The 25,136-nt window shown below is 48.1% G+C and overlaps 1 protein-coding gene and 1 long non-coding RNA gene across 12 annotated transcripts in view; one reads left to right on the forward strand and one right to left on the reverse strand.

The window, feature by feature from the left end:
• Positions 1-5,911, reverse strand: part of LOC115091763 — a 34,876-nt gene extending 28,965 nt beyond the window's left edge. Inside the window, exon 1 of one of the 2 annotated variants that reach the window (XR_003856812.1) lies at positions 5,877-5,911. This is a non-coding gene — a long non-coding RNA (uncharacterized LOC115091763). The remainder of the gene's footprint in view (positions 1-5,876) is intronic. The other variant, XR_003856813.1, reaches the window with a different exon arrangement.
• LOC115091758 (sodium-dependent proline transporter-like) overlaps positions 1-25,136 on the forward strand; it is a 163,980-nt gene that overhangs the window by 84,945 nt on the left and 53,899 nt on the right. For 4 of the 10 annotated variants that reach the window (XR_003856811.1, XM_029601944.1, XM_029601939.1 and 1 more), the window contains exons 2-3: positions 5,676-5,898; positions 22,368-22,499. Coding sequence is in view for 9 of the 10 variants with exons in the window: in XM_029601939.1 (XP_029457799.1) it covers positions 5,676-5,898; positions 22,368-22,499 (355 nt within the window). In the remaining variant the exon portion in view is untranslated. Of the gene's footprint in view, positions 1-5,443; positions 5,557-5,675; positions 5,899-6,014; positions 6,118-10,994; positions 11,014-22,367; positions 22,500-25,136 lie in introns of those variants that run through there. The other 6 variants (XM_029601945.1, XM_029601941.1, XM_029601943.1 and 3 more) reach the window with 5 other exon arrangements.

Genomic DNA, 25,136 nt, shown 5'->3' on the forward strand with positions numbered 1-25,136 from the left:
GGCACTCCCTTCATCACGTCAAAACAAAGTGAGCAGGTAAAGGCAGAGGACGGTGTTTGAATGTTCAAGTAAATCACGGATTACATGGCAAAGATGGTGTGAAGGGGGTTGACACGTTAGCAGGGTGATAATTCTGTTTGGGTCTCTGTCACCTTGTGTCTGGGAGTCAGCCAGCCAGCCAGCCTCTATTATATCGTTTATGTATTTATTTATTTGCTGAGTTTTATATACCGTCATTCGGTAGAGCCATCATAGCGGTTTAAAAATGAACATTTTTCTTAGCAGTTTTGCAACAGTATAACAATGTGAACATTTACAGAAATAAACATATCAAGTCCAGTACGCATTATTAGGTTGGATGAGGAGGGTATGTAGGATTAGGTTGGAGAGAAAGTATTAAGAGGATTATAGCTGAGAGTTCATTTGAGAGTTGGTATGATCAGATGAATGAAGGTCAGTGTAGAATTTGCAAAACATTAGTGTTTTTAGGTCTTTTTTGAATGTTTTTAAGTTGTGTTGGGTTCTCAGATCTTCAGGTAGGGTGTTCCAAAGTTTAGGGGAGGTGATGGAGAAGGCTCTCTCTCTCTTGTTGTTGCCAGATGCGCATCTTTGATGGTGGGGATGTTTAAGTAACCTGAGTTATTAGAGCGTAAGTTTCTTGGAGGGTTTTGAGGAGTTATGTTTAGGGTGTTTAGACCTTGATGATCATTGTTTAGAATTTTGTGAATGATGGTCATTGATTTATAAGCAATACGTGCTGTAATTGGAGCCAGTGAAGTGAGGTCAATATGGGCGTTATGTGGTCACTTCTTTTTGTTCCTGTTAAGACTCTGGCAGCTGAGTTCTGCAGTATTTGGAGTGGTTTGAGGGTTGAGAAGGGTATTCCAATTAGTAAGGAGTTGCAATAGTCTAAGGTGGAGAAAATAAGTAGTTGTAGGACAATTCTGAAATCGTCAGGGTTGAGAAATAGTTTCAGATGTCTTAGGGTTAGGAGTCTGTGGTATCCTTCTTTGGTTTTATTTGATATGTGGTTCTTAAAAGAAAGATCTTTATCAATGATAATTCTGAGGTTCCTGGTGTGGGTGGTAGGGATTATAGATATCATATGTTTGTCTGGAATTGTCAGGGGTGGTGGAGCTGGATTATGTTTTTTGTCCATGAGTATTATTTCAGTTTTGTCAAAATTGATTATGAGTTTCAGAGAGTTTAGGAGATGTTTGATTGAAATACGTAGATCTGAGGTTTTCTTGTAGGTGTCTTCAATCAAATTTTGTATGGGAATTAGAAGCTGAATGGCATCAGCGTATAGGAAGTGTGTGATTCTGCATTCTTTTAGTAGTTGGCAGATGGGGAGAAGGTATATGTTGAAAAGGGTGGCGGATAAAGCTGATCCTTGAGGGACTCCAGTGTTGAGGTTGATCATTTTTGATGGGTTGTTGTTGATTAATACTTGGTATGTTCGATCAGATAGATAGGAAGAGAACCATTGTAAGGTGGTGCCAGTTAAACCAATTTGTGTTAGTCGCTCCAACAGTATATTGTGGTTTACTGTGTCAAAGGCGACTAAGAGGTCAAGGAGTATGAGGAAGTATTTTTCACCTTTGTCAAAGCCTCTTAAAATAGTGTCATTTAGGGAGATAAGGAGAGATTCTGTGTTTAGGTTTTTTCTAAATCCATATTGGGATGGAGGTAGGATGCTGTTTGTCTCAAGATAGTCGTCAAGTTGAGTGTGTGTGACTTTTTCAATGGTTTTGGCTATGAACGAGAGGTTTGATATGGGTCGGTAGTTGGTAAGGATTTCAGGATCTAGGTTGTTCTTTTTTAGGATTGGTTTGATGACAGCAGATTTGAGGCATTTGGGGTAATTACCTTCGGTCAGAGATAAATTGACAATTTTGGTGATGGTTTTTGATATGGTGGGTTCGATTGTTTTGAGGGTTGTTATTGAGATGTTGTCTATTGGATGGCTGGCGGGGTTCATTTTATTTATGATAGATTGAATTTCAAGTATGGATGTGGTATCAAAGTTTGACCATGATGATGTTAACTTGATGTTAAGTTTGGTGTTCTGGTTGTTGTCGGTTATGTTGGATTGGATTAGATGATATATTTTATTGTTGAAGAAATCAGCAAAGTCATCGCTTCCATGTTTGGTACATGTGGGCTCTTGGGTGGTTTTAGTAAGTTTCTGAACTATTGTGAACAACATTCTGGGGTTATGATGAAATTTGGAGATTTTGCTGGAGAAGAATTCTTTTTTCGCATTGTTGATGATATTTTTGTATTCGGCTAAGTTGTTCCGATAATTGTTTAGTGTGGTTGTATTTTTGTTTTTTCTCCACTCTCTTTCTTTTTTCCTGAGTAAACGTTTGGCAGTTCTGATGTTTTCGTTATACCATTGGTTGTTGTGTTTGGATTGTTGTTTAGTCTTTGTAATAATGGGCTAAATGGAGTCTGCTACTTTTTTTGTAATATTTATCCATGATGAAGTTGCAGTCTCAGAATTTGCTAGATTTATGTTGCTTAGTTCTACTTGAAGAGCTTTTTGAAGAAGTTCAGTGTTGAATGGTGGACGTTAGGAGATCTTGTTTGGAGTGGTTTTAGGTGGTTTAAGGTTGAAATTGACGTGTAATTTCACTTGGATAAGGTGGTGGTCAGACCAGGGTATTTCTGTGGTTTGAATAGAGTTTGAGTGCCAGATATCAGTGTTGATAAAGATGAGGTCGATAGTGTGGCCAGCTTTATGAGTTGGGGATTGGATTATTTGGTTTAGATTTAGAGTTGAAAGGGCATCGGTGATAGTTTGGCAGGCTTTTGATTGCGAGGGTGAGTTGAAGTGAATGTTGAAGTCACCAAGGATTATGATGGGTTGGTTGAGGGAAATATTGTTCATGATATATTCAATTAGTGGGGAGCAGTTTTTCTCGAGGGTTCCCGGAGGATAGTAAGCAAGGCAGATCTGTAGTTTAGGCGAATCGAATAACGCAATTTCAAATGGTGGAGATATGTTTGGTGGACGAAATTTTAGTTGAAGGTTTTTTGAGATGAGCATTAAACCACCTCCTTTTTTTGTTTTTTTCTGGGAATTGAGGAGGTGTAATCTTGGTAGGATAGTTGGTTAATTAGTATGGAATCTGTCTTTTTGAGCCAGGTTTCAGTTATTGCGATGAAATCTGATTTGGAGTCAATGAGTAAGTCATTGAATAGAGGAATTTTTTTTTATTATTGAATGGGCATTGACAAGTATGAATGAGAGTAGTAAGTAGTTTGAGAGCTGGATATTTGAGTAGTTTTTGTTTATTGGTTGTTTTAGTTTGTTGAGGGGTTTGGTTGTGTATTTCATTTGTGTTGAGTGATTGTTAGGGAGGGGTTTTGAGCTGGACATTCAGCTCGCGGTGAGCGGGAACTTTCTTTATTAATTACAAGGACTTAGCTTCTGTAATACTCTGTTTACATTTTCCTTGGCTACCTTTACTGGATATGCAGTGGAACGTACCTAGGTAAAGTTAACCAGCTAACTTCAGGATTGCTGTCTTACTGACCGGACTTATGCGCGTAACTTTAACCGGAGACCGCGCGGTAAGCGCTCATCGGCTAAATTTAACCTGCCCCTCCCTCGGAGCACCTCCACTGATGCCCCTTTCTATCCAGATACATTTTGTGCAGTCGGCAGAGGGGGAAATATTCAAATCTTGGTTTTGTTAACCACACAAAACCTTTGAATATTGACCCCTTTGTTTGGAAGCGTCTTGGATAGTTCTGAATTTCTCTTGTAGGGATGTTTCCCCGCGGAGAGGGTGCCTTGCTTGTCATCTTTTTTTTCTCTGTCTGTGTAGGTTTAATTTTCTCTCTAACTTCGGCTCTTTCGCATCCTTCGACATTGAGTAATGGGCGCTACATCAGAGGATCCTGGGTAAAGTGCTAGCGTGCTTTATTGCAGGGGGGTTTTTGACTTTTTATTTTCTTTTTGGGCTTCTCTTTGAAACGAGTTCCTTGCTTGCCTGTTGCTTCAGGTTAGGCGGTTATTGAAAAGATATAGTATTGGGGAGCAGGGAATATTTCTTTCAGCGGTTCGGCCTCCCGGAGTGTGGCACCGGGTTGTACATTATTCCATGATCTTTCTCTCTTTTTTTTTTTTGCATTGCGATAGATCTTCCCTCCTCGTTGTAAGGGAAGATGCTTTTTTTCCTGCTCGTGTTTTTAGGGTCGTAGCCTTTTTGCTTGTTTATTTATTTATTTATTTATTTAAATTTTTTATATACCGTCATTCGCGATGGGAGTCGCATCATGCCGGTTTACAAATAACAAGGTGTGACAACAGAATAAATACTTAATAACTTAAAAACATTAACATGTGATAGAATGATTTAGTCACGTCTTTCGGGTGTCTGTCCCTAACTCGTCTCAAAGCATGTGCAGTGATCCCGTGAGGGTTGGCTGTGTAGGATGGACTTTCTGGTAAGCAAAGAGAGGAATCTGGAACTGAGGATAAGCAGTGATTCAGAAACCCCAACGGAGTAAGAGACTTCAGACCGGGAGCACATGAGATGAGACCGGAAGACCTAAACGTGAATGCCTAGAGGAGAAAGGAAAGTGGGGAGATGTGACAGAGGCATTCAAATAATTCAAAAGTACAAACCATGCACAAAAAGCAAATTTTTTTTTACAGAAAATGACTACTCTAGAGCAAGAGGTGACAGTATGAGGTTTCAAGGAGAGAAGATTCAGGAGCAACATCTGAAGCTGTTTCTTCATGGATAGGGTGGAGGAGGCATGGAACAGGTGGTGGAGAGCCTGGGATAAGCCCAGAGAGAGAGAGTGGGATCTAATGAGAGATGCACATCATTTACCGTCTCTCATTCTGTGCGACCTCACAGAGACTTAAACAGGATAAGAGATTGCTGGTCATCAGATTTAGGAGAAAATTAAGGAATTCAGGGCGGCAGAGCACCTTTCTGGATTTGGAGGGGGAGAGCCAAACGAACCGACCTCCACCCCTGCTCCCTGGTTTGCTGATGCTGTGAGAGGCAAAAGGTTGGCTGGGCCATGGCCCTTTCCGGGGGACGTGAGCGCTACAAAAGCAAGGGGAGCGGTGGATTTCTCCCAGCGAGGGGAGTTCATGCACAACCCGGAGGAGGAGGAGGACAGTGGGCCTGTAATGACCATGAAAAATGAAACGAATGAACGAATGAAGCGTGAGCCATCCAAGGCTAGGGTTGCCTCCTGGCTCCATGTCATGAGGCTAATCCGGTCCTGGTTTTACCCTGCTGCGTGCAGAGACAACTAGAATGACGTGCAGCAGGGTAAAACCAGGACCGGATTAGCCTCATGACATGGAGCCAGGTGGCAAGCCCTGTGCAAAGTGGACATTAAGGTCAGCCAGGAAAGCAGCAGGAGCCATCGTGGTCCTTTAAATGAAGTTACTAGCAGAGGTCATGGGGCAGCAGAGGAGCCGCTGGGAAATAGTTAGGAGTTCACTGCTCCTGTTCTGGGCGGGTGCCCGAGTCCCTCTGGGAGGGGGCCCGGCCGTTCCCTAAATAAGCAGCAGTATCCGAGGTAATGGATGGGGGACGCCTGTGGTCTCAGCGAGGTTAGGGGTTACACACCCCCCCCCCCCTGCTTGCATGTCTTACTAATTCTCTCTCTCTTATTCTTCCTCCTCTCCCCCACCTCAGGACTCCCCTGGGCAGCCGAACGGAGTAAATGTGGAGCAGGTGGCCCCTCAGGACCCGCCGCCGCCCCCTTTCCAGATCCAGCCCGCGGCGCAGGGCCCGGGGCCCGGCCCGCCCCGACAGACCTGGGGCGGCGAGTACGAGTTCCTGCTCTCCTGCATCGGCTACTGCGTGGGCCTGGGCAACGTCTGGCGCTTCCCCTACCTCTGCTACCGCAACGGAGGAGGTGAGTGCGGCGGCGGCGGCGAAAAGGGCGGGAAGGCGGCGAGGCGGCCCCGCCCACCTCTGCCCTGCGACGTCCCGATAGGCGCAGGGGTCCTCCCGGGGTGAGGCAGGGTTCAGGTCAAAGGGGCATCGGGGCTCATCCTCGTCGTCCCCGCACTAATGTCATTTCCTGGCAAAGCCCTGGCCGGAGGGGACTGGCTGAGGTCTCTGCAGCAGGGAAGTAGGTTGGGCAGCCTAGAGGGGGCCTAAGGTTTCCTATCCGTGCGGATTTCTGCTTTTCCTTCCCCCGTTCAAGCTGCCGGCACCATTAATCGCCCACGGAGAGCGCCCCGTGCTGAGCCCCCCCGGCGCGTGGGACCTCTGGAGACCGGGAGTGCAGGGAGAGGCAGAAGGGGAAGAGCCATCCTCACTCACCCAAGCCCCTCTTCAGCCTCCCCCTGGGAGCTTTCTCCTTCCTGGAGTGAACCTCCGCTCCCTGCTCGGAGGTCGCATCCTTGCCCCCTCAGCCCCCCCGGGGATAATTGTGCCCCTTCTCCGCTCTCTGCTTCCTAAGGAGAAGGGGAATAGATCTGGGGAGCCCTTCTTCGTAGGGCGGCACCTCCGTCCCCTTGATGTAGCCAGGGGTAAACCTTCAAAGGCCTGGTCAGGAGCTAGGCCGGGAAGTTCCCGAGGTCCTGGCTGACGGTTAATGCCACCCCGGGGCCAGCTTTCAGAAGAGGGATACTTTCAGGGACTGCCAGAGTGCCTTCTAGAGAGCCTTGCCCCTCTGGCGCAGGGGATTTTTCGGGAGGGAGACAGGTATTGTTTTTTTGAGGCCTGTATTCGGCTGCTGTCTGGCTGAATAAGTTTGCCAGCTGACCTTATCTTGCTTCAGAGGGTCAGGAGTGCAGCTGAAATTTTGGTCCTCTGGTTGGACCCCACCTGCAGGGCTGGTGCAAGGGGATTGGGCGCCCTAGGCACCATCAACCTTGCACCTCCCCCCCCCCCCAAAAGAAAACTCACGGATCACCTAGTGGGTCCAGCAGGGGGCCCGGGATCCATCTGCCCCCCCCGGGTCGTCGGCTGCCACTAATCGAAATGGCCTTCAGCACCTACCACGTGACAGGGGCTACCGGTGCCATTGGTTGGCCCCTGTCACATGGCAGAGGCTAAAGGCCACTGGTGCCATTTTGGATAGTGGCAGCCGAGGGCCCCGGGAGCGGCAGATCGTTCCCAGGCCGTTCGCTGGACCACCAGAGGGGCATCGGGGGGGGGGGGTGATGAGGCGCAGTGGTGCCCCCTAAGTCTCGGCGCCCTAGGCACAGGCCTAGTGGTTCCTGCGGCCCTGGCTGTACGTGGTCCATGATGGTAAATCTTCCATGATGCGTTGCTCCCGCCGCGGTCACTTTCATTCAAAGGGTTAGCAGGAAACGTTGGGCATCAAGTGGCTGCCTCGACAGGGTTTCAGCGCCTAAAAGCAAGAGGCGAGGGCAGGGGCAGACTGGGGGAAGGAAGTTACTGGGGGAAGTAACTTACAACAAAAGATATATAGGCTACGCCTATATATCTTTTGTTGTAAGTTACTTGTAAACCGGCACGATGTGCAAACGGTTGCCGGTATATAAAATTAAATAAATTAAATTAAGTTAGGAGCTCTAAATATGGCCACCTAGATCCTCTCTCCCTTCCATATCTTTGTGAACTTTCAGCTGGGGTGGGGAGCGCTGGTGGCCCTCTGGCTACCCCCTCCCTTGTGCTGAATTTTAAAAAATGAAGTTGGCATCCCCCCCATCTGTCCGAAAAGTAGAACAGGGGGCTGACAGCGCCCCCCCGCCCAGCCGAGATCCTGCTCCATCCTGGCAGACTGTACAAGCAGGCTGGGGGTGTCCAGTCTCCCTCTCGCACCACCTCTGTGATCTTCCCTCCTCTCTGCCTGGCATCCTTGCTTGATGTGACGAGGTGAGGTCATCGGGACAACCCGGGCCAACAAGCAGGGAGGAGGCAGGGGCTTAATGCCGGGGAGGGAGGGGTTAATGCCCGCCCCTGCGCCCCAGCTCCAGCTTCTCCCTCGCTCCTCTGGCTTGCAGGGCATTGCAGTGACTTGGGGTAAGGGGGAGCATCCTAAGTCGAGATTTTCAGGCAAATGTGCTGCTTTAGGTTTTTTTGGTTGAAAATGTTCCTGAATCTAGGCAGGCAAGATATAGTCGTCTGACTCCGGCATTCGGCTGAAAATGGGGGGGCCTAAGATACAACCCCCTCACCAGAAATTACTAGGATGGCCCCTCCCTTCCGTCTGTGGCTTGTAGAGGTTGAGCTCTCGCTGTCCCTCCGAACGGTAAACACTCGCAACTATTGGATGGTAATTCACAAGGAAGGCCGTTTCCAAAGCAGGTAAAAAGCAGCGCTTTACCCGTAGAGATGGGAGGGTGACGGTGTGTGGCTACTGGCACCACGGGTGCTCTCTGACCCGCAGCAGATTGGAAAATACAAGCGGACTTCCGAATATCTGAAAAGCACCCTGCATTTTTATAGCTGGAAAAAGTACTCGCTTGAAGCCCAGGTGCAGATGTGCACAGGTACAGATGTGCGCAGGTACCTTCCCCCCCCTAGGTATGCAGATACTTTCTGCTTTGGGGGCAGACCCGTGGGCAGCATGAAAATTGCCTTTCTCTGGCTGAAAGCGGAAGGATTTCCTTGCACGCTCCTGGATAACTGCAGGGGTACTGCCCCCCCACACCTCCCTGGTACTGGGAAGTTTCTGAGACTCTCAGGCAGGTTGACTGCTGTGCTCTTCTCCCTTGGAAAATCCAAGTCAGGCATGAGGGGCTCTCTCCTTGGAGTGTGGGGTCCTCGGTGGGTCGCTTGCTTTACTGCTCGCGCAAAAATGACCCCATATACGCGTATGTGGGTGGCGCGCAAGCAACGCGAATTTTAAGAAGCCGGGAAGTGCGCACGTGAAGAGTTAGGAGGCAGAAAAGGGCGGGGCATGGGCGTTCCAGGGTGGGGCCACGCCTTCCGCGCGTAGCCTCCGAATTTTGCCAGGGTGGCCATGGCAACGCGCGCCACGTTACCTGCGCAGCTTTACTCCCGGTCCTGATGAGGCGCAAGGCTGGAGAATTTGGGCCAGAGGGGTCCTGAACACTGGGGGCGGGAGGAGACTCTTTTTTTAAAGAGACAATCTGAGACTCTATAGACCTCCCACTGTAAGAGGGGCACGTTCAATTCGGGGGGGGGGGGGGGGGGGGGTTTGTTACCTTGGTCTGCCGAGGGCGCGAGGATCTGTAGACCCTTGTAACACTGCCCCCCCCCCCCCCATCCCCCCTCCCGGGCATCCCTTCCATGGAGTCACATGACTTGGACTCTTCTTATCAGGGCAGCTCTAGCTGACCCTTGAACCTCTGTATCTGCCCCCCTTGCCAAGACTTCACTTATTTCTGGCCCTGTGCAGGCCGAGGTCTCCTCCCTGCTCCCGGCGGGCTTCCTCCGGAGCCCTCTGTGTCTCTTTCTGTGGCCGTGGCACAGCAGGGCTCGGGATCTGTGTCAGGGGACTGACTGGCCAGGGTGACTACTTCAGGACCACCAGTGCCTGTGAGTCCTTCCGAAATCCCATTACTGCCGCCCCATCGCGGTGCGAGTGGCCATCGATGGGGGGCAGAGAATAAGTGTGACTGCTCCGCAGAGCACGAGACCAGTCTTGTATTCATCGATTTATCTAGTTTCCATCATAAAATCATCAATAAGATTACAATGGACATGAAACAGGGTATGTTCTGAGTCACCTACTCCTAAAGCAGCATTAAAATCGCAGCCAACAACGCCGTAAGGTAAAACGACAAGAAATAATATAAAAGCAGGCAGACATCAATGGCAGGAATGAGAGAGACCGGCGACGGCAGGAAGGGGGCAGGCTCTCTTACACCGGGCTTTGGGAAACGTTAAGTGACCCCAAGTACCAGTCTTGCTGTATAAAAGTGAGACCTCGAGTCCAGCGCCAGTGTCCGCAGATCCTTCATGCGTTTTCCACAGCCTCGTTCATTGGTGAGTGGCGCTGTTGAGACACGACGTGGGCGGTTTGCCCATACAAAGAAGGCTTTTGTCTGCTTGGCAGCTGTTCCTGGAAGGGGATTACCCTGCCCCAGGGGAGTGCAAGCCCTTTGTGCAGGTGTGGGAGGGAGCTCATTCCTGGAACGAGTGCAGAGGCTCCTTCTTTATCGGTGGCGCTCTCTCTCTCTCTCTCTCTGTCTCTCTGTCTGTCTGTCTCTCCCTCTCTCTCTCTCTCTCTGTCTGTCTGTCTCTCTCTCCCTCTCTCTCTGTCTCTCTGTCTGTCTGTCTCTCTCTCCCTCTCTCTCTCTCTCTGTCCCTCTCTCTCTCTCTCTCTGTCTCTCTGTCTGTCTCTCTGTCTCTCTCTGTCTCTGTCTCTCTCTGTCTCTCTGTCTCTCTCTGTCTCTCTCTGTCTCTCTCTCTCTCTCCCTCTCTGTCTCTCTGTCTCTCTCTCTCTCCCTCTCCCTCTCTCTCTCTCTCTGTCTCTCTCTGTGTCTCACTCTCTCTCTCTCTCCCTCTCTCCCTCTCTCTCTGTCTGTCTGTCTGTCTCTGTCTCTCTGTCTGTCTGTCTCTCTCTCCCTCTCTCTCTGTCCCTGTCTCTCTCTGTCTCTCTGTCTGTCTCTCTGTCTTTCTCTGTCTCTCTCTCTCTCTCTCTCCGTGTCTCTCTGTCTCTCTCTCTCTCTCCCTCTCCCTCTCCCTCTCTCTCTCTCTGTCTCTCTCTCTGTCTCTCTCTGTGTCTCTCTCTCTCTCTCTCTCCCTCTCTCCCTCTCTCTCCGTCTCTCTCTCTCTCTGTCTCTCTCTCTCTCTCTGTCTCTCTCCCTCTCTCCCCGTGTCCCAGGGCACGGTGCTAGCAGTCTTCCCTCTGCCACAGACCCTCTGTGTGATCCTGTGCGAGACGGACGCTCCCTGTGCCTCCCATCCACTGATTCTCTGTGACCTTTGGCCGGTCACGTCATCTCATCCCTTTTTCATTCTAATCCTGCTTCTGCCACTGGAGGGTTTTTTGTTTGTTTGTTTTTTTCCTACTGATCGCTTCCACCTTTATTTCCATGCATTCTCTGCCCACCGTACCTCGTTCACTGGGTCTGAGACTCGGGTAAGAGGAGAGGCAGTAGTGGGACCCTTTCCCCTCTGGGCCTGGTTAATAGCAGAGGCAGCAGGGAGGGGAGCATGTGTGGAGGGCCCTGATAGTATCTGCTCTGTATAATCCTGAAGTCCCTGCCGCCCAGCGCTTCTTTATGACATTTTTTCCTTCTGGTCTGGTGATGAGGAGAAGGAAGATTAAAGTTAGTAGCGCTCCCTCATAGGGGGCTGCGGAGTCCTTTGTAATCCATCTACCGAGTGCTCAAGCTCGGGCAGTAGAGATTTATCCATCCCTCCTGCTGAGGACAAGAAAACCCCCCAAGAAGTTTTTTTTCCTCTGCGAGTCCTGTTCCGAGAAGTGAGGAGGCCTCGCGCTAGCAGGAGCCCAGGGCCAGCGGCGCAAAAGCAGAGTTTGGGCATGCGGCAGTCTTTTTTTGAGCCCAACGCAGGACTCCGAGGGATGCTAGGCCCCAAGGAGGAGGCCGCAGTAAGATTGGTCATTGAAGGTGGGCTGGTCAGGTCCTCTCCAGAGGGGGAAAAGGGAGGAATGGACCAAGATCACGTTGCACCAGTGGGCTCTGGAGGTGGTGAGAGACGGCTATGCCTTGCAATTTTCTCATCCGCTCAGGGACGCTTTTTTTGCTGCTTCTCCTGGGCCATGCAAGGGGCGGTGCAGGAGATGTTGCAATGGCTACAGCTCCTGCAGGCCATTGTTTCAGTGCCCCCTCTGGAGAGGGGGCAGGGTCGATACTCCATGTACTTTGAGGGGACCTTTTGACCTTGATCTGCAGAAGATCGGCGCTGCCCTCTGGGAGCTGCGGTTTCAGATAAAGACGTTGCACACGGTATTAGCGGCAGTGCGCAAAGGGGAGTCTCTGGCGTCTTTGGACTCGTTGGAGGTTTATCTCCATATCCCCATTCAGGCCGAACGCCAGCAGTTCCTGAGGTTCAGGCTCCTGGGGCGAGCATTTCCAATTTCGAGGCCTTTGGGTTGGCGGCTGTGCCGCGCACGTTCACAAAGGCGATGGAGGTAGTGGCGGTGGCACCCAGGAAGGAAGGTGTCCTGGTGCTCCCGTACCTGGTCGATTGGTTAATACAGGTGAAGTCATAAATGCAGTGTTTGTCACTCAGGCCAGCGGATCCGGCAGCTCCTGGATTCATTGCGCTGGTTGACAACTCTGGCAAAGAGCCATTTAAAGTCTAATCGGTTTTTGGACAATCTGAGGGCACGCTTCTATATCCGGATGGGGAGGGTGTTTCTGACTACGGAGCAGGTAGTCAAGTTGCAGAGTCAGGTCCTTTGGCTGATGTGTCTGTTGGTTCCCAGCGTCCAGGATTATTTGCAGGTCTTGGGTTCCATGGCTTCTATGCTGGATTTAGTTCCATGGGCCTTTGCTCACATTCGCCCGCTGCAGAAGGCACTGTTAACCCATTGAAATCCGCTTTCTGAGGAATTTCAGCTTTCTCTGCTGTTGCCAAAGGATGCAGGTTCCAGCCTCTCTTGGTGGCCGTCTTGCCACAATCTCAAGAAAAGGATAGATTGGGAAGTGCCCGACTGGGTGGTGGTGACCACGGATGTCAACCTCTCTGGCTGGGGAGCGATGTGTCAAGGAAAATAGGCCCGGGGCAGTGGCCTTCAAAGGAGGCGATCTGGTCCATCAATTGGCTGGAAACCAGGGCAGTGCGCAAAGCTTTACTGGAGTTTCTCCCCCTCATTCAAGATAAGGCGGTGTGAGTGTTCTTGGACAATGCGACGACAGTGGTGTATATCAACCATTAGGGCGAAACGAAGAGTTGTCTAGCAGCGCTGGTGGAGCAAGAACTTTTTGTTTGGGCAGAGAAACATCTGGCAAGTTTAACAGCTTCCCATGTAGCCAGAGTGGACAACGTGCCGGCGGACTTCCTCAGCAGGCAGCATCTGGATCTGGGAGAGTGGGAGTTGTCGGCAGAGGCCTTCTCCTTGACTCAGGCCAGGCTAGGCAGACTAGCAGTGGGCCTCTTGGCGACTTCCGGAAATGCAAAGATGGATCAGCTTTTCAGTTGCAGAAGGGAGGTTGGATTGGAGGGCGTCCACGCTCTCATTCTCCCATGGCTGACACTCCTGTTGCTGTATATGTTTTCACTGCGGCCTCTCGTAGGTCGAGTGCTGCGCTCATCTGGCTTCATTCGGGCAGGGTGATTCTGGTGGCTTCCAAGTGCCTGGGCTGGCCGTGGTTTGTGGACCTTCTTCTGGTGGTGAACAGTCCCATTCCCTTGGCCCATCTGTCAGGGCTGTTGCGGCAGGAACCCGTATTTTCAGACCAAGAGGACCAATTCTGTCTAGCAGCTTGGCCTTTGAGAGGCAATGGCTTCACTTGAAAGGTTATTCAGAGCCTGTGTTTGCAACTTTGCTTCAGGCAAGGCGGCCATCCACATGTTTGGCTTATGTTAGAGTGTGGAGCGTTTTTGAATCCTGGTGTTTGCAGAACAACGTGCAACCTTTGAAGGTGGATGTTCTGCAGATTCTAGCCTTTTTGCAAAGCAGTTGACTAACATCTTGGCCTATAATTCCCTTTGGGCTCAGGTGGCAGTCTTTGGTTCCCTTTGAGGTTTCATCCTGGGAAGACCATTGGCGTCTTATCCAGATGTGGTTCTTTTCCTCAAAGGGGCAAAACATTTGTGCCCTCCCATTTTAGAAGATTTGTCCAGCATGGAGTCTGAACTTAGTTCTTCGGGTGCTTTGTGGTCCTCCCTTTAAACCAGTTGAAGAACCTATTAAGGAAGAGGAAATCAGAAGGGTCATTAGTAAACTACAACTGGGGAAATCTCCTGGGCCGGACGGGATCCGTGGCAAATTCTATAAGTTATCAGGAGATAATGTGTTATCTCCTTGAAAGAAATGTTTTTGGCTGCTAAAGAGGGTGGTCATTTTGAGAGAGGACATAATCTTGCCACAGTGGTTTTAGTACCAAAACCAGGTAAGGATATCATGTATCCTCAATCATACAGACTGATATCTCTGCTTAACCAGGATATCAAGACTTTAGCTGCCATACGTGCTAACTGAATTAACCGGTTTGTTCATTTGTTAATCACATCAGATGAAACTGTCTTTAGCACTGGAAGGCGCTCTTCTCAGGGGCGGTCCTATAATGTGGCAGGGTGAGGCGGCCGCTTCAGGCGGCAAAAACTGCCCCCCCCCCCAAACTCCTCTAACAGCTGCCTCCCCTGCCATCAAAACAATAAAGGACATGCCCCCTCCCGTGCAGCTGGGGTCTCCTTCATCTTTGCCATTTTCTGTGCAGATGGAGGAGACCCTGGCGAGCCGTGAGCAGAGCACGTCCCACTCGCGGCAAAGATGAGGTCCCCCAGGAATGCCGGTATTTAAATAAATAAAGAGCAGACAGCGGGAGTCGGGGAGTCTGCACGCCTTCCAGCAATCACAGGCAGACTGGAACTCCCTGGAAACCATGAATCTGCCTATCTGCAGGTCCGACACTACTGCCTTAGATCAAATTACATTTTCAGATGATGAGGAAAGCTTTTTAGTGAAAGTTTGGATGATGTCCCTTAGACAACAGATTACTACATCGTTTTTGTCTTAGCTGATTTTGGTCATGCATTATACGATAGTGATATTATTATTATATTATTATAAGACAGTGATATTATTATTATATTATACGATAGTGATATTATAATATTATTATAAAAGTGATATTATTATATTATACGATAGTGATATTATTATAAGATAGTGATATTATTATTATATTATACGATAGTGATATTATTATAAAAGAGTGATATTATTATTATATTATACGATAGTGATATTATTATTATTAGGTAGTGATATTATTATAATATTATAAGATAGTGATATTATTATAAGGTAGTGATATTATTATTATAAGATAGTGTTATTATTGCCACATTTGCTGCAGTTTATAGACGTCTCTTACCAGCTAATCTTAGAGAGAGTCCGTATAAAATACTATATCTTATTCATATTACCAGAATGAAGGCAGTTAAAATGCAACTTTGAAAATCAGATCTTTGTTTAAAGTGTAAACGCCCTTCTGGCTCTCTCTGTCATATATTCACAAATTATGAAAAATTACCAGCAGACTCTTCCCCATCAAAATCTCATTAATTCAAATATGGAAAGACACTACTTCTTCCTCAGTAAAAGTATGTTCTTCAAATAAATGAAATGTCTACTTTTTTGTGGACAAGGCATCAGAAAATCGTATCGTGCTTATCTGGTGTACATCCAGCGCCTCTCGCCACGCAATGGGCCTCAAGTTGTGTCGGTTACAAGCACTGCGTTCTCGTTCACTTGCCGGTCCTAACCTCTCATTCTCTTTTCCTAATATCAGTCTTGCATTTGTATTCCTATGAAAGCACTCGTTGTCTTCAATTAGAAAATCTACTTTTACACACTAAATTCCGATCCCGGGGTCTCTCCGCCTTTCGACTCTCCATAATTATATCACCCAACATGAGCCCATGTTTCGGCAGCCTCTGCCACCTGCATCGGGGGTTACGGGTCCTCGCTATCAACCCTCACAATATGGCTTCAAGATCTATTTACACAAGGCCATAAATTGCAACCTTTTAGGAATCAGACTGTGACAGCTGTAGAGAGCCTACTTGAAATCTGCATAGACTGGAATGACAAACTACAGTATCTTCATTTGTTGGATAGAAATGCGGGGGTGGAGCAGCGATTTGTTCCTTTATCTTTAATATTGGCAAAAAGATTAATCCTTCATCACTGGAAGGATGAAAATGTGCCCATAATCCAAGAGTGGATCCCGGCAATGTTAAGACGTGAAGCTGTTGAAAGACGGCAGAGCAGAGAAAGCTCAAATCCTAAGGTTTTACTGAAGCTGAAGGGTTATTTTCAGCTGTGGGGAAAAGTATCTACAAGATGTCATGCAGCCAGTGATTAATACGGGGACTAACTCGGCACTGGGGTGAATGGTGTGGGAATGTGGGGTGGGGTGGGGGATCTAATGAACAGAACACAAGAAGAAGGAATCTGTTTCTTGTATAAGATGTTGACGCTATGCTCTGTAAAATATATTTGGTATTGGATTGTTAATTTAGCTTTGTGTCTGTTTAATCTCTCAATAAAAATGACTATATACAAAAATAATAATAAGCTCGTAAGAACATAAGAACATAATAAAATGCCATACTGGGTCAGACCAAGGGTCCATCAAGCCCAGCATCCTGTTTCCAACAGAGGCCAAAACCAGGCCATAAGAACCTGTCATACATGATACGAATTGCATTATGTTATTCCTAGAAGTCATGGATAATGCAATCAGAGCTCAGTTTGCATCTCTCTGCTGAACAAACTGACCTAAATGGGCTCTAGAAATCGTCAGTGCTTGATTTTTGCTTTCTGTCTGAACAGGATCAGAGATGCCTCGTACTTGTATGAACAATGCAGATAAATTCTGCTATGTTTGTGGTGAAGTGACTTTTGCATCACAAAAGGAAGGTGTAGTTGGCCCTCAGATTTGTGAACTTCTCCAAGATGATGATTTAACCGTGCATCGCGTGGCAGGGAAGAGACTGCACAGAAAGCCTTCCAGTTAGTGGTAACACATTTTCTTGGAAACAGCAAGGCAGACAACTACAGGGAGTTGGTGGAAAACCCCTTCAAGCCATACAAAAGCCTTGGCTGCAGCGTCACTAAAGATCCATTCTTTGCACTCTCATCCAGATTTATTTCCATCAAACTGCAGAGCAGTGAGCGATGAGCATGGCGAGCGATTTCACCAGGACATTGGGGCCCCTCAATGCTTGCAGATTATTGCTGGACGGTGACAAGAGATGTTCTCTTTAATGGATACAAGAGGCAAGTCAAGAAGAGCCGAGCAGCCCCTGAATAAGGATTAAACTGTGTAGTGTACATATACACCTTACATAATAGTTTTGGGCCTTTTGTTTCATAATAAATGTTTCTTTCTATAAACCCTTTGCTAATGTAATTTTTAAGGTATTGCATAAACAGGGCAGGTGAAATATTATGCAAGCAGAAATACACGAAAAGCCCCAAGTTTACAATTTCTGATTAAAACTCTACTATCTACGCACCATCTACATAATAGACGTAGATGTAAAATGTAAAAACTTAAATGTCATGGAAACAGTAGCCAAACAGCTGGTTTAACTGTTATATTTGAATTCGGCACATCAACATCCATAATAAAAGGCACATTTTGTCACTGAAGCAGAAGACTTGGACAAATGTGTATACCAATGGTATTGGCCAACTCTTCGACCTCATCCAGCATGTTCTCCCATGAGCCCTCCCTCCTCTGCAGCCTGCATCCCAGCATGGAAAGTGGAAGCGGTGTCGGATGGTCTTCAGTCGGCCGCAGCAGCAGTGGTGAGGGCGAGATTGAGCATGGACTCATTGCTCATGCCACCTGCTGACTTTCCTGCAGGAGGCCGGGCCTGTGAGTGCCTGTTAGCTCAGTATGGCACTCACTGCCTGTGTCTGCTACCCTTACTGAGACCAAGCATTGCTGCATCGCTTTTTCCAGTTAACGAACATTCATAGAACATCAAAACTTAACTGTCTTCCTCATCTCCTCCCTACGAGACGAACCAAGGGCTGGCCCCCTTTGCCTCACCCCTTCAGTGAGCCGCCCTGCAGTGGCTGGGTCAGGTTATGAAGATGGCACGGGGGCAGAGTCCGAGTCCTGCAGCCCAAGAACGTTAGCGGTTATTAAGCCATTTTTTAAGAAACCTTCTTTGGATGCCAAGTTAGAGATAATTTTAGACCCTTTTTGGGCAGGATGTTAGAAAAAGTGGTAGTTTTGCAGTTCGATTTTTCTGGATCCGTTTTTGGTGTTGGATTCCAAAAGATTGCAAGTGCAGAAACAATTCTGACTGCTTCGTTGGATCGTATTTAGAAAGAAATGGATCAGGCTCATAACGTGGTGCTGAATTTCCCAGACTTAAAAGTGCTGTTTGATTCAGGAAATCGTGAGCGGCTGTGCTCACAAAGGAGAGCGGTAGGGATGGCTGGGAGGGTTTGGCATTGGTCTAAGTCGTTCCTTTGCAGCCGTTCCCAGCAGGTGATCTTGGGACAGGTCTTGTCCTTGCCTTGGGCATTGGAATGTGAAGTCCCTCCGGGCTCTGCCCTGTCTTCTTATTTCTTTAATCTTTATAAAGCTTTGAGATCGGTGTGTTTAGGAATTCATATTTTTGCTGTTGATATCCAGCTCTTCTGTCCCATTACCCAAAAGCGGCTGGAAGAGCTGAATAGGGGTCTCGACGCAGGGTAACAAACTGAATTTGAATGTGGGGGAAACCTACAGCTCTTTGGATAGGGCCGAAAGCCTTGCCAGATGATTTTCAGGTGCTGATAAAAGGTCAACAACCTGTGTTTTCTAAAGCTGTACAGAACCCGGGTTTTTGGCTGGATTCTGACCCATGTGACTGCTATAATTAAAGGGCTTCTTCATCTGATTCATCAGCTGCGAAGAGTTTGGCTAGGATTATTCATGCATTGATTGCATCCCAGTTAGACTATTGCAATGCTGCATGTACGGGGGCTCCCCCAGGTATCTAGAAAAAGGTTGCAATTAGCTCAGAATACAATAGCTGAGATCTTGCCCTAGGTGAGCTCCCGGGTATCTCGATTACGCTGGCTGCCAGTTAAATATTGGGTGCAGGTTAATATCATTGTGTCAACATTTAAAGCATTAGATGGTCTTGGGCCAGAGTATTTGTGCTTGCGTTCATCTGTCTGTGCTCCCTCTGGTGAGTTACCCTCATCACAGGAGGTGAGGGAAGCTCATTAGAGGACTAGAGGGAGGACTTTGCCCCTGGAATTTGGAATAAACTTTCAAGAGAACTGCGCAGTATAGACGAGTATGTTTGCTTCGGAGAGATGATCTGTGCTGCTTTTCAGATGGAGGATGGGCATGGAGGTGAGAGATGCTTTATGCATGACTTTAAGGGATAGGAGGGTGTTATATTAATAATATGAATGTTCTTTTGTCAGATTTTAACTGTTCATATACAGGCCAATGTTAAAACGAGTGCGCATGCGCCCATACACGCACATATCGATACGCTGGAATTATAAATCATGCACGCGTTTGCATGCCCAGGATTTAAAATACACCTACCATGCCTAAGTAGGCTCCTAATTTTAAGAGAATACTCGAGCAAACCTACTTCACCTATCTTCCATAGGACTTTACCGTATGCAAGCAGATTTAAAATATGCTCCCTTGAGGGACATTCCCTTTACCCAGTCTGCCCAGTCAATATCAAGATATTGGAGACCCCCTCACCCTGTCCTGTGAGCCCTAAAACGCGAGATCTGCAGACTTGCTCCTCCTCAGGAGCAGCAGTAAACCTACTCCGCTAACCTGCGGACGCGGGCTGTGGCCTCCGGTTTTAGAATACGGAGTTCTGGGCATAAGTTGTTGACTTTGCCCTGCCACCTTCCCCGTCTCCTCACTTTTGGCACGCATGGGTGTGTCCGGGCGTTAGATTGCGGCTTTTAAAATCCACATTGTTCATGCGCAGTCCACATACGTGCTTACGAGAGTATTTTTGTGTGGGCAATGCTTTTAAAATCGACCTCATAGTGTTTGATTTTTGCTGTTCTGTATCGGGCAGTTTCATAGAAGCGATTCATCAATGTAAGTAAACATTAGGAAGTGTAAGTTCTTAGATTTATCCATGCAGATGATATTGAACTGGTGGTTCCAGCTGGAAAACATCCCTGTAGAGCTGTTGAGTGATTGGGGAGCTGGTAAATGGGGTTCACTCGGAGGCAAGAAAGGCGATTACTGGAGTGTCCCAGGGGTCGTTCTCATCAATATCTTTGATGGTGCAGAGAGGACAGAAGGAAACGTTTTTTGCCTTTTTACAGACGACACTAAGATCTGCAACAGAGTGAACATCCCTAAAGGAGTAGGTACAATGAGTAATGATCTAAGAAAGCTTGAGAAGTAGTTGAATGTTTGGCCATAACTTGCCAAAAAGTGCAGACTCATGCATTTGGGATGCGGAAATCCAAAGGAGCAGTATGTGATGGCGGTGAGGGACTGATGTGCATCAATCGAGAGAGAGAGACCTTGTAGTGATATTGTCTGATGATCTGAAGTTAGCAAAGCAGTGCGGGAAGGCTGTGATTAGGGCCAGAGCAACACTGGTCTTCACAGAGAGAGCCGTACAATGCAGGAGAAAGGAGATGATGATGCCCTTGTAACCTCACGTGCAGTACTGTGTTTTGCTCTGGAGTCCGTATCTCAAAAAGGAGAGAAAGAGAGGTTAGAAGTGGTGCAGAGAAGGGCGACCAGAATGGTGCAGGGTCCGTACCAGAATCCATATGAGAGGAGAAGGAAGGACTTATGACAGTGGGATATGGCGCAGACTTTAAAATACATGAAAGATATTAAAATGTACAAGAAACCAACCTTTTCCAATGGAAAGAAAGCCAATGTGAAGCTCCAGGGGCTAGACTCAGGAACAAGGTCAGGAAAGAGAGAGCAGTCGATGCCTGGTGCTGAAGACAGAAAGAGTGACGAAATTCAAAATGACATAGGACGGAAATACAGAACTGGGGTAACTGTACGGTCTGGGAGTAACCTACACGGAGCAGCAGTCACAATTCTAAACACCTGGCTGGGCCATCGTATTCTTTAGCGGCATCATTGACTAGTTTCTCTCAGATCGGAGAATAAATGTATGTTGGGGGAACCGTCTACTAAAGTAGCCCGTTTGGAAATGACCAGGGACAGAGCGTTTCTGGAGTTCTCTTCCGGATTACACCAGGTCTATCGAATGCCAGAACGCTTTCAGAAAAGCTTTAAAGACCACCTTGTTCGCCAGGTGTCCGCTTAAGGTTTTGCTTGGACAATCTCGGAGTCCTGATACCAAGCGGTTTTTGCAGGTTCTCTTTGTTTGTCCTGCATGGTTTTAACTTATGCATGTTTTGTTTAATATTATAATTAGCTTTGAATCTTTGTGGTCTGATGAAGTGGATAATAAGTTTTAATAAACTGCAAGCATACAAGTCTGAAAGAGAAGGGGGTGACCAAAAGCAAGCCTTGCTCTGGGCACTTTTTCTCCCACGAATGCCTTGAGTTTTTCTGAGAAATCTTTTTTAGCTGCAAAAAAAAAAAAAAAAAAGAAAGAAAGCCTTGGGAGAAACGTGAGTGGTCATGGAGGGCGGCAGTTTTCCGAGCTGTCTGCACCGGCACAAAGAGTGCATGGGATTTTTGTTTTACCCCAAGGCTCTGCTCCAGTTCTGGAAATGAATGTAAACGCGCACCTTGGGGCACAACTCGCGTGCTCTCGACTGCACCTGCGGCCTCTGCAGGTAGATGCAAAGGTTTGAAACCGCCGTCTATGCGTGCACTTTTCTGTCCCCAGCAACGCCTCCTCTCGGTGCGGTGAACACTTTTTTTAGCCGCATTGAGGGAAGGGCGATCATCAGACAACTGATTTTTGTGAGTGAACTGCTTTTTAGCCACATTAATCGCTTTTAAAATTTTGTTCTCGAATCCTGCACGCGCAGCGATCGCTGGCCTTTTGTGCCTGTTTTCCCTGAACGTTAAATCTGGCCTGCAATGTTACCCTTGGATCAAGATGCGTTAGAGGAGCAGCACGGTTGACTTGCTGAGGCCCTTTCGGGATCATGGGAGCACCCGGCCTTTTCCAGCCTGAAATCTCTCTGCCTCCTGCTGCTTTGCTCGTGCAGCTGGCAGGGAGTCCATGTTCACCCACCCCTACCTTCCCAAACCGTACACCTCTGCTTCTCCTTCCGGTTTTTACATTTCTGAGATCTGTGCAGGGCTTCTAGGATCCTTTCCATGCGATGCACGCTGCACAACCACCATGTCACTGGATGGATTGTGCTTCGTTCTTTATCCACCGCTGTCGCACGAGATGCGCTCGCACAGGAGTCTGAGAGAGAAGCATCTGATGATGTTCCCAGCATCTGCGGGGACCACTGGATATAAGCAGCCGGTTCAGTGCAGGTGTGAGAAATAAATACAGGTTGCTGGCATAATGAAGTCAGCAGGAGTGAAAACAGTTAAATACAAAAACAGAGAGTGCAGTCTCTCCTCAAATAATTATAGAAATAAGGTACCTTTCATCCAAACAGCAGCCGAAATCTACATGTCTGGTGCTTAAACTGCAGGTTTGCTTGCAAAGCACGCTTCCTATAAATATCTCGGCTGAGTGTGCGAGAGAGAGATGGCCTTCTGGTCACAGTCTGTGCGCTATTACCTGAACCTGGGTGAGCTGCAGGTGGGGGACGAGGCAGCAGATTAGGGGGCTTTGTTAATACCTTGCAGGTGCCTGACTCCGAGTCTCTGTCTCTCTCCCCCTCAGGAGCCTTCCTGATTCCCTATTCCATCATGCTGATCTTCACGGGACTCCCGCTCTTCCTCATGGAGCTCAGCCTGGGCCAGTATGGCGCTGCGGGGCCTATCACCGTCTGGAAGTGCTGCCCCATTCTGAAAGGTAAAGTGCACCGGCTTCAGAGAATCCAGAGTCCTGCCAGTTAAGTACAATTCTTGCCTTTTTAGTGCAGAGTTCCTTTTAGGTTCATGAAACTTCCGGCCCCCCCTGGAATATAAGGTTGCGTCTGCCAGGCCGGGAGCGTTGCTTGCGCCGTGCGTCCCAGCCTGGGCAGGGAGTGTGTTCGAATTGCCATGTGCCAGCGCAGGGGTCTCAGCCTCTTTCTGTACGAGACAATAATCGGGTGCGTTTCAGAATCGGACACTCGCTTTAATAAAGCTGAAATATGCACAGGCAGGAAATATGAAGACAGACTGGAGACAAAGTGAGTAATAAGCAGAATAAAACGCAAAAGGGACAGCTGGAACTTAACTGCAGATGGGAAGGACACGTATGCATAAGCGCAGACTGGGGAATGACTGGAAAGGCGATAGCGCTGCAGGACGTGACGTGCGGGATACAACAGTGGCTGGGGTGAAGGGGGGGGGGGAACAGCTCCTGGTGCAGAGGGATTGCCGGTACGGTCAGGAGCAGAGATTTTCTAGGCTCTGGTGCTGCTGATCTGGATGGGGATTTTTTTTTCCTTGAATAAATGTTAGAAAAGAGAGAAGCCAGGGATTTTTCAAACACCCCCCCCCCCCCCCCAACAGACTTTTTTTTTTTTTCTTCTGGCTCCTGTTCCACCCAACTGTACAGATGACAGCAGCGTCCTCTTGGCCAGCTAAGGGGGAGCCATTCTGCCTGCTCTCCAAGAATCCGTTTCTTGACTTTTGAAACCATTCGGCCTCTTTCAGGCAGTGAGTTTTCGGTGGCCTCAGGCTGGGTGACGAATGGACCCTGGAGTCACAGTGCCTTTTGGGTCTGATGCATCGCCACTGTGAAATGTACAAGGCTCAGGGGCCACAGCCACTCTGGTCACATGTAGCCAAGAAAGATGCAGCTTATCCGATATTCACAATATCGTGGTTTAGGATGGGGAGACATACAACAGACTGCTCTCATGAGTTATAGCTACGGCACCTACACTGCTATTAGTGTGTCTGGAACAGGACTGGGAAACTGACAACTATCTTTAACACCAGGTTTTCCTAGAGTCCGAAAGTTCATAAGACTGTAAATCCTTAATTTAAAAAAAGCCTATTTAGAGTGGGACTTGTATTTTCCTTTGGATGCCTTCATGGTGCTCATTTTACAGGACGAGGTTGTATTTGATTTCATTTGATCAGCAAGAAGGGGGCGTGAGATTGAGGCTTTGCATTGCATGCATCCATTTACTGAGTTTTTCCTGGGAGAGTAGGAGGACGATCTTCAAAGTCTTTGACTTGTAAATGGGAGCTTCATGTCGTCAATGTGTGGTGCCGTCATGCACATTTGTTCACGTTACGGGCACTTCTCCAGCCCTGGAAGTGTTCTATGGATGCTTTTAAATAAATACCGTGCCCTGCCTCAGTACGGCTAATGGTGCATGCACTGTGGGAAAACGCTCAGGAGGCGCTCCCGGGGGCGTGTTTAGGTCGGGGAACGAGACGCGCCCTCATAGATCGCATTATCAGATGGACATGTGTTTATTTTTCAGGAAAAAGACCTCCCCCCCCCCCCCGACACACACACACACACACACACATATACATACACACACTCTCTCACACACTCACACACACACACACTCACACACACACACACATATACATACACACACACACATATACACACACACACTCTCTCACACACACACACACATACACACACACATATACACACACACACTCTCTCACACACTCACACACACACTCTCATACACACACACTCTCTCACACACACACACACACTCTCTCACACACTCTCTCACACACTCTCTCACACACTCTCTCACACACTCTCACACACACTCTCTCACACACTCTCTCACACACACACACACACACAGCCACACTCTCACACACTCTCACACACACACACACACACACACACAAAGCAGGGGCAAACATCCCATGGGAAGATTCAAAGCGAACACACATAGGACCTTTCACTTTGAAAATCTGCAGGGTAAAAAGTACTGGAAAACTTTGTCCCAAAATGGATCCCAGTGCGGCATTCGTTCCAGTGTCTCGTCTCTAAGGGAGATTATTGTAGACATTTTGAGGCAATTTTTGAAAGAGCCCATGTAAGTTCAAAGGGCGACCTCTTATGATCAGCGGTTCACAGGTAAGCCCTGTGAGCCATCTCAGTCACCCCAGACTCTGCCCAACTCCCCATGCAGCAGAGACGCCACCAGCCAGGCCCTCACCCGCCGCCACAACGCTCACAAGCCTTCTGCTAAGGCGTACGCATGTCAGGATGTCAGTTCTTAAAAGGGCCACGGTGGGAAAGTCCTGCGGCGCCCTCTGATGACAACACGGGACCCTACCTACTTAAACCTGCCTCGGATGCCCTTTAGGTGCCTCAGCAACAGGTCTCCTGGCGTCTTCGTTGTCCCAGTCCGAGTTGCTACTCCTTCGTTGTGGTTTTACTTTGTTTGTTTGTTCCTTTGCCTTGACTCACCTTGCCTGTGTCCTTCCTCATCCCCTTCCTTGTCTGACTGCCTTCCTGTCTGTCCCGTCTGTCTTGTCCCTGTCTTTGATCCCTTGGCTTGACTTCCTG

Source organism: Rhinatrema bivittatum, chromosome 5 (assembly GCF_901001135.1).
Source record: "Rhinatrema bivittatum chromosome 5, aRhiBiv1.1, whole genome shotgun sequence".
NCBI lineage: Eukaryota > Metazoa > Chordata > Amphibia > Gymnophiona > Rhinatrematidae > Rhinatrema > Rhinatrema bivittatum.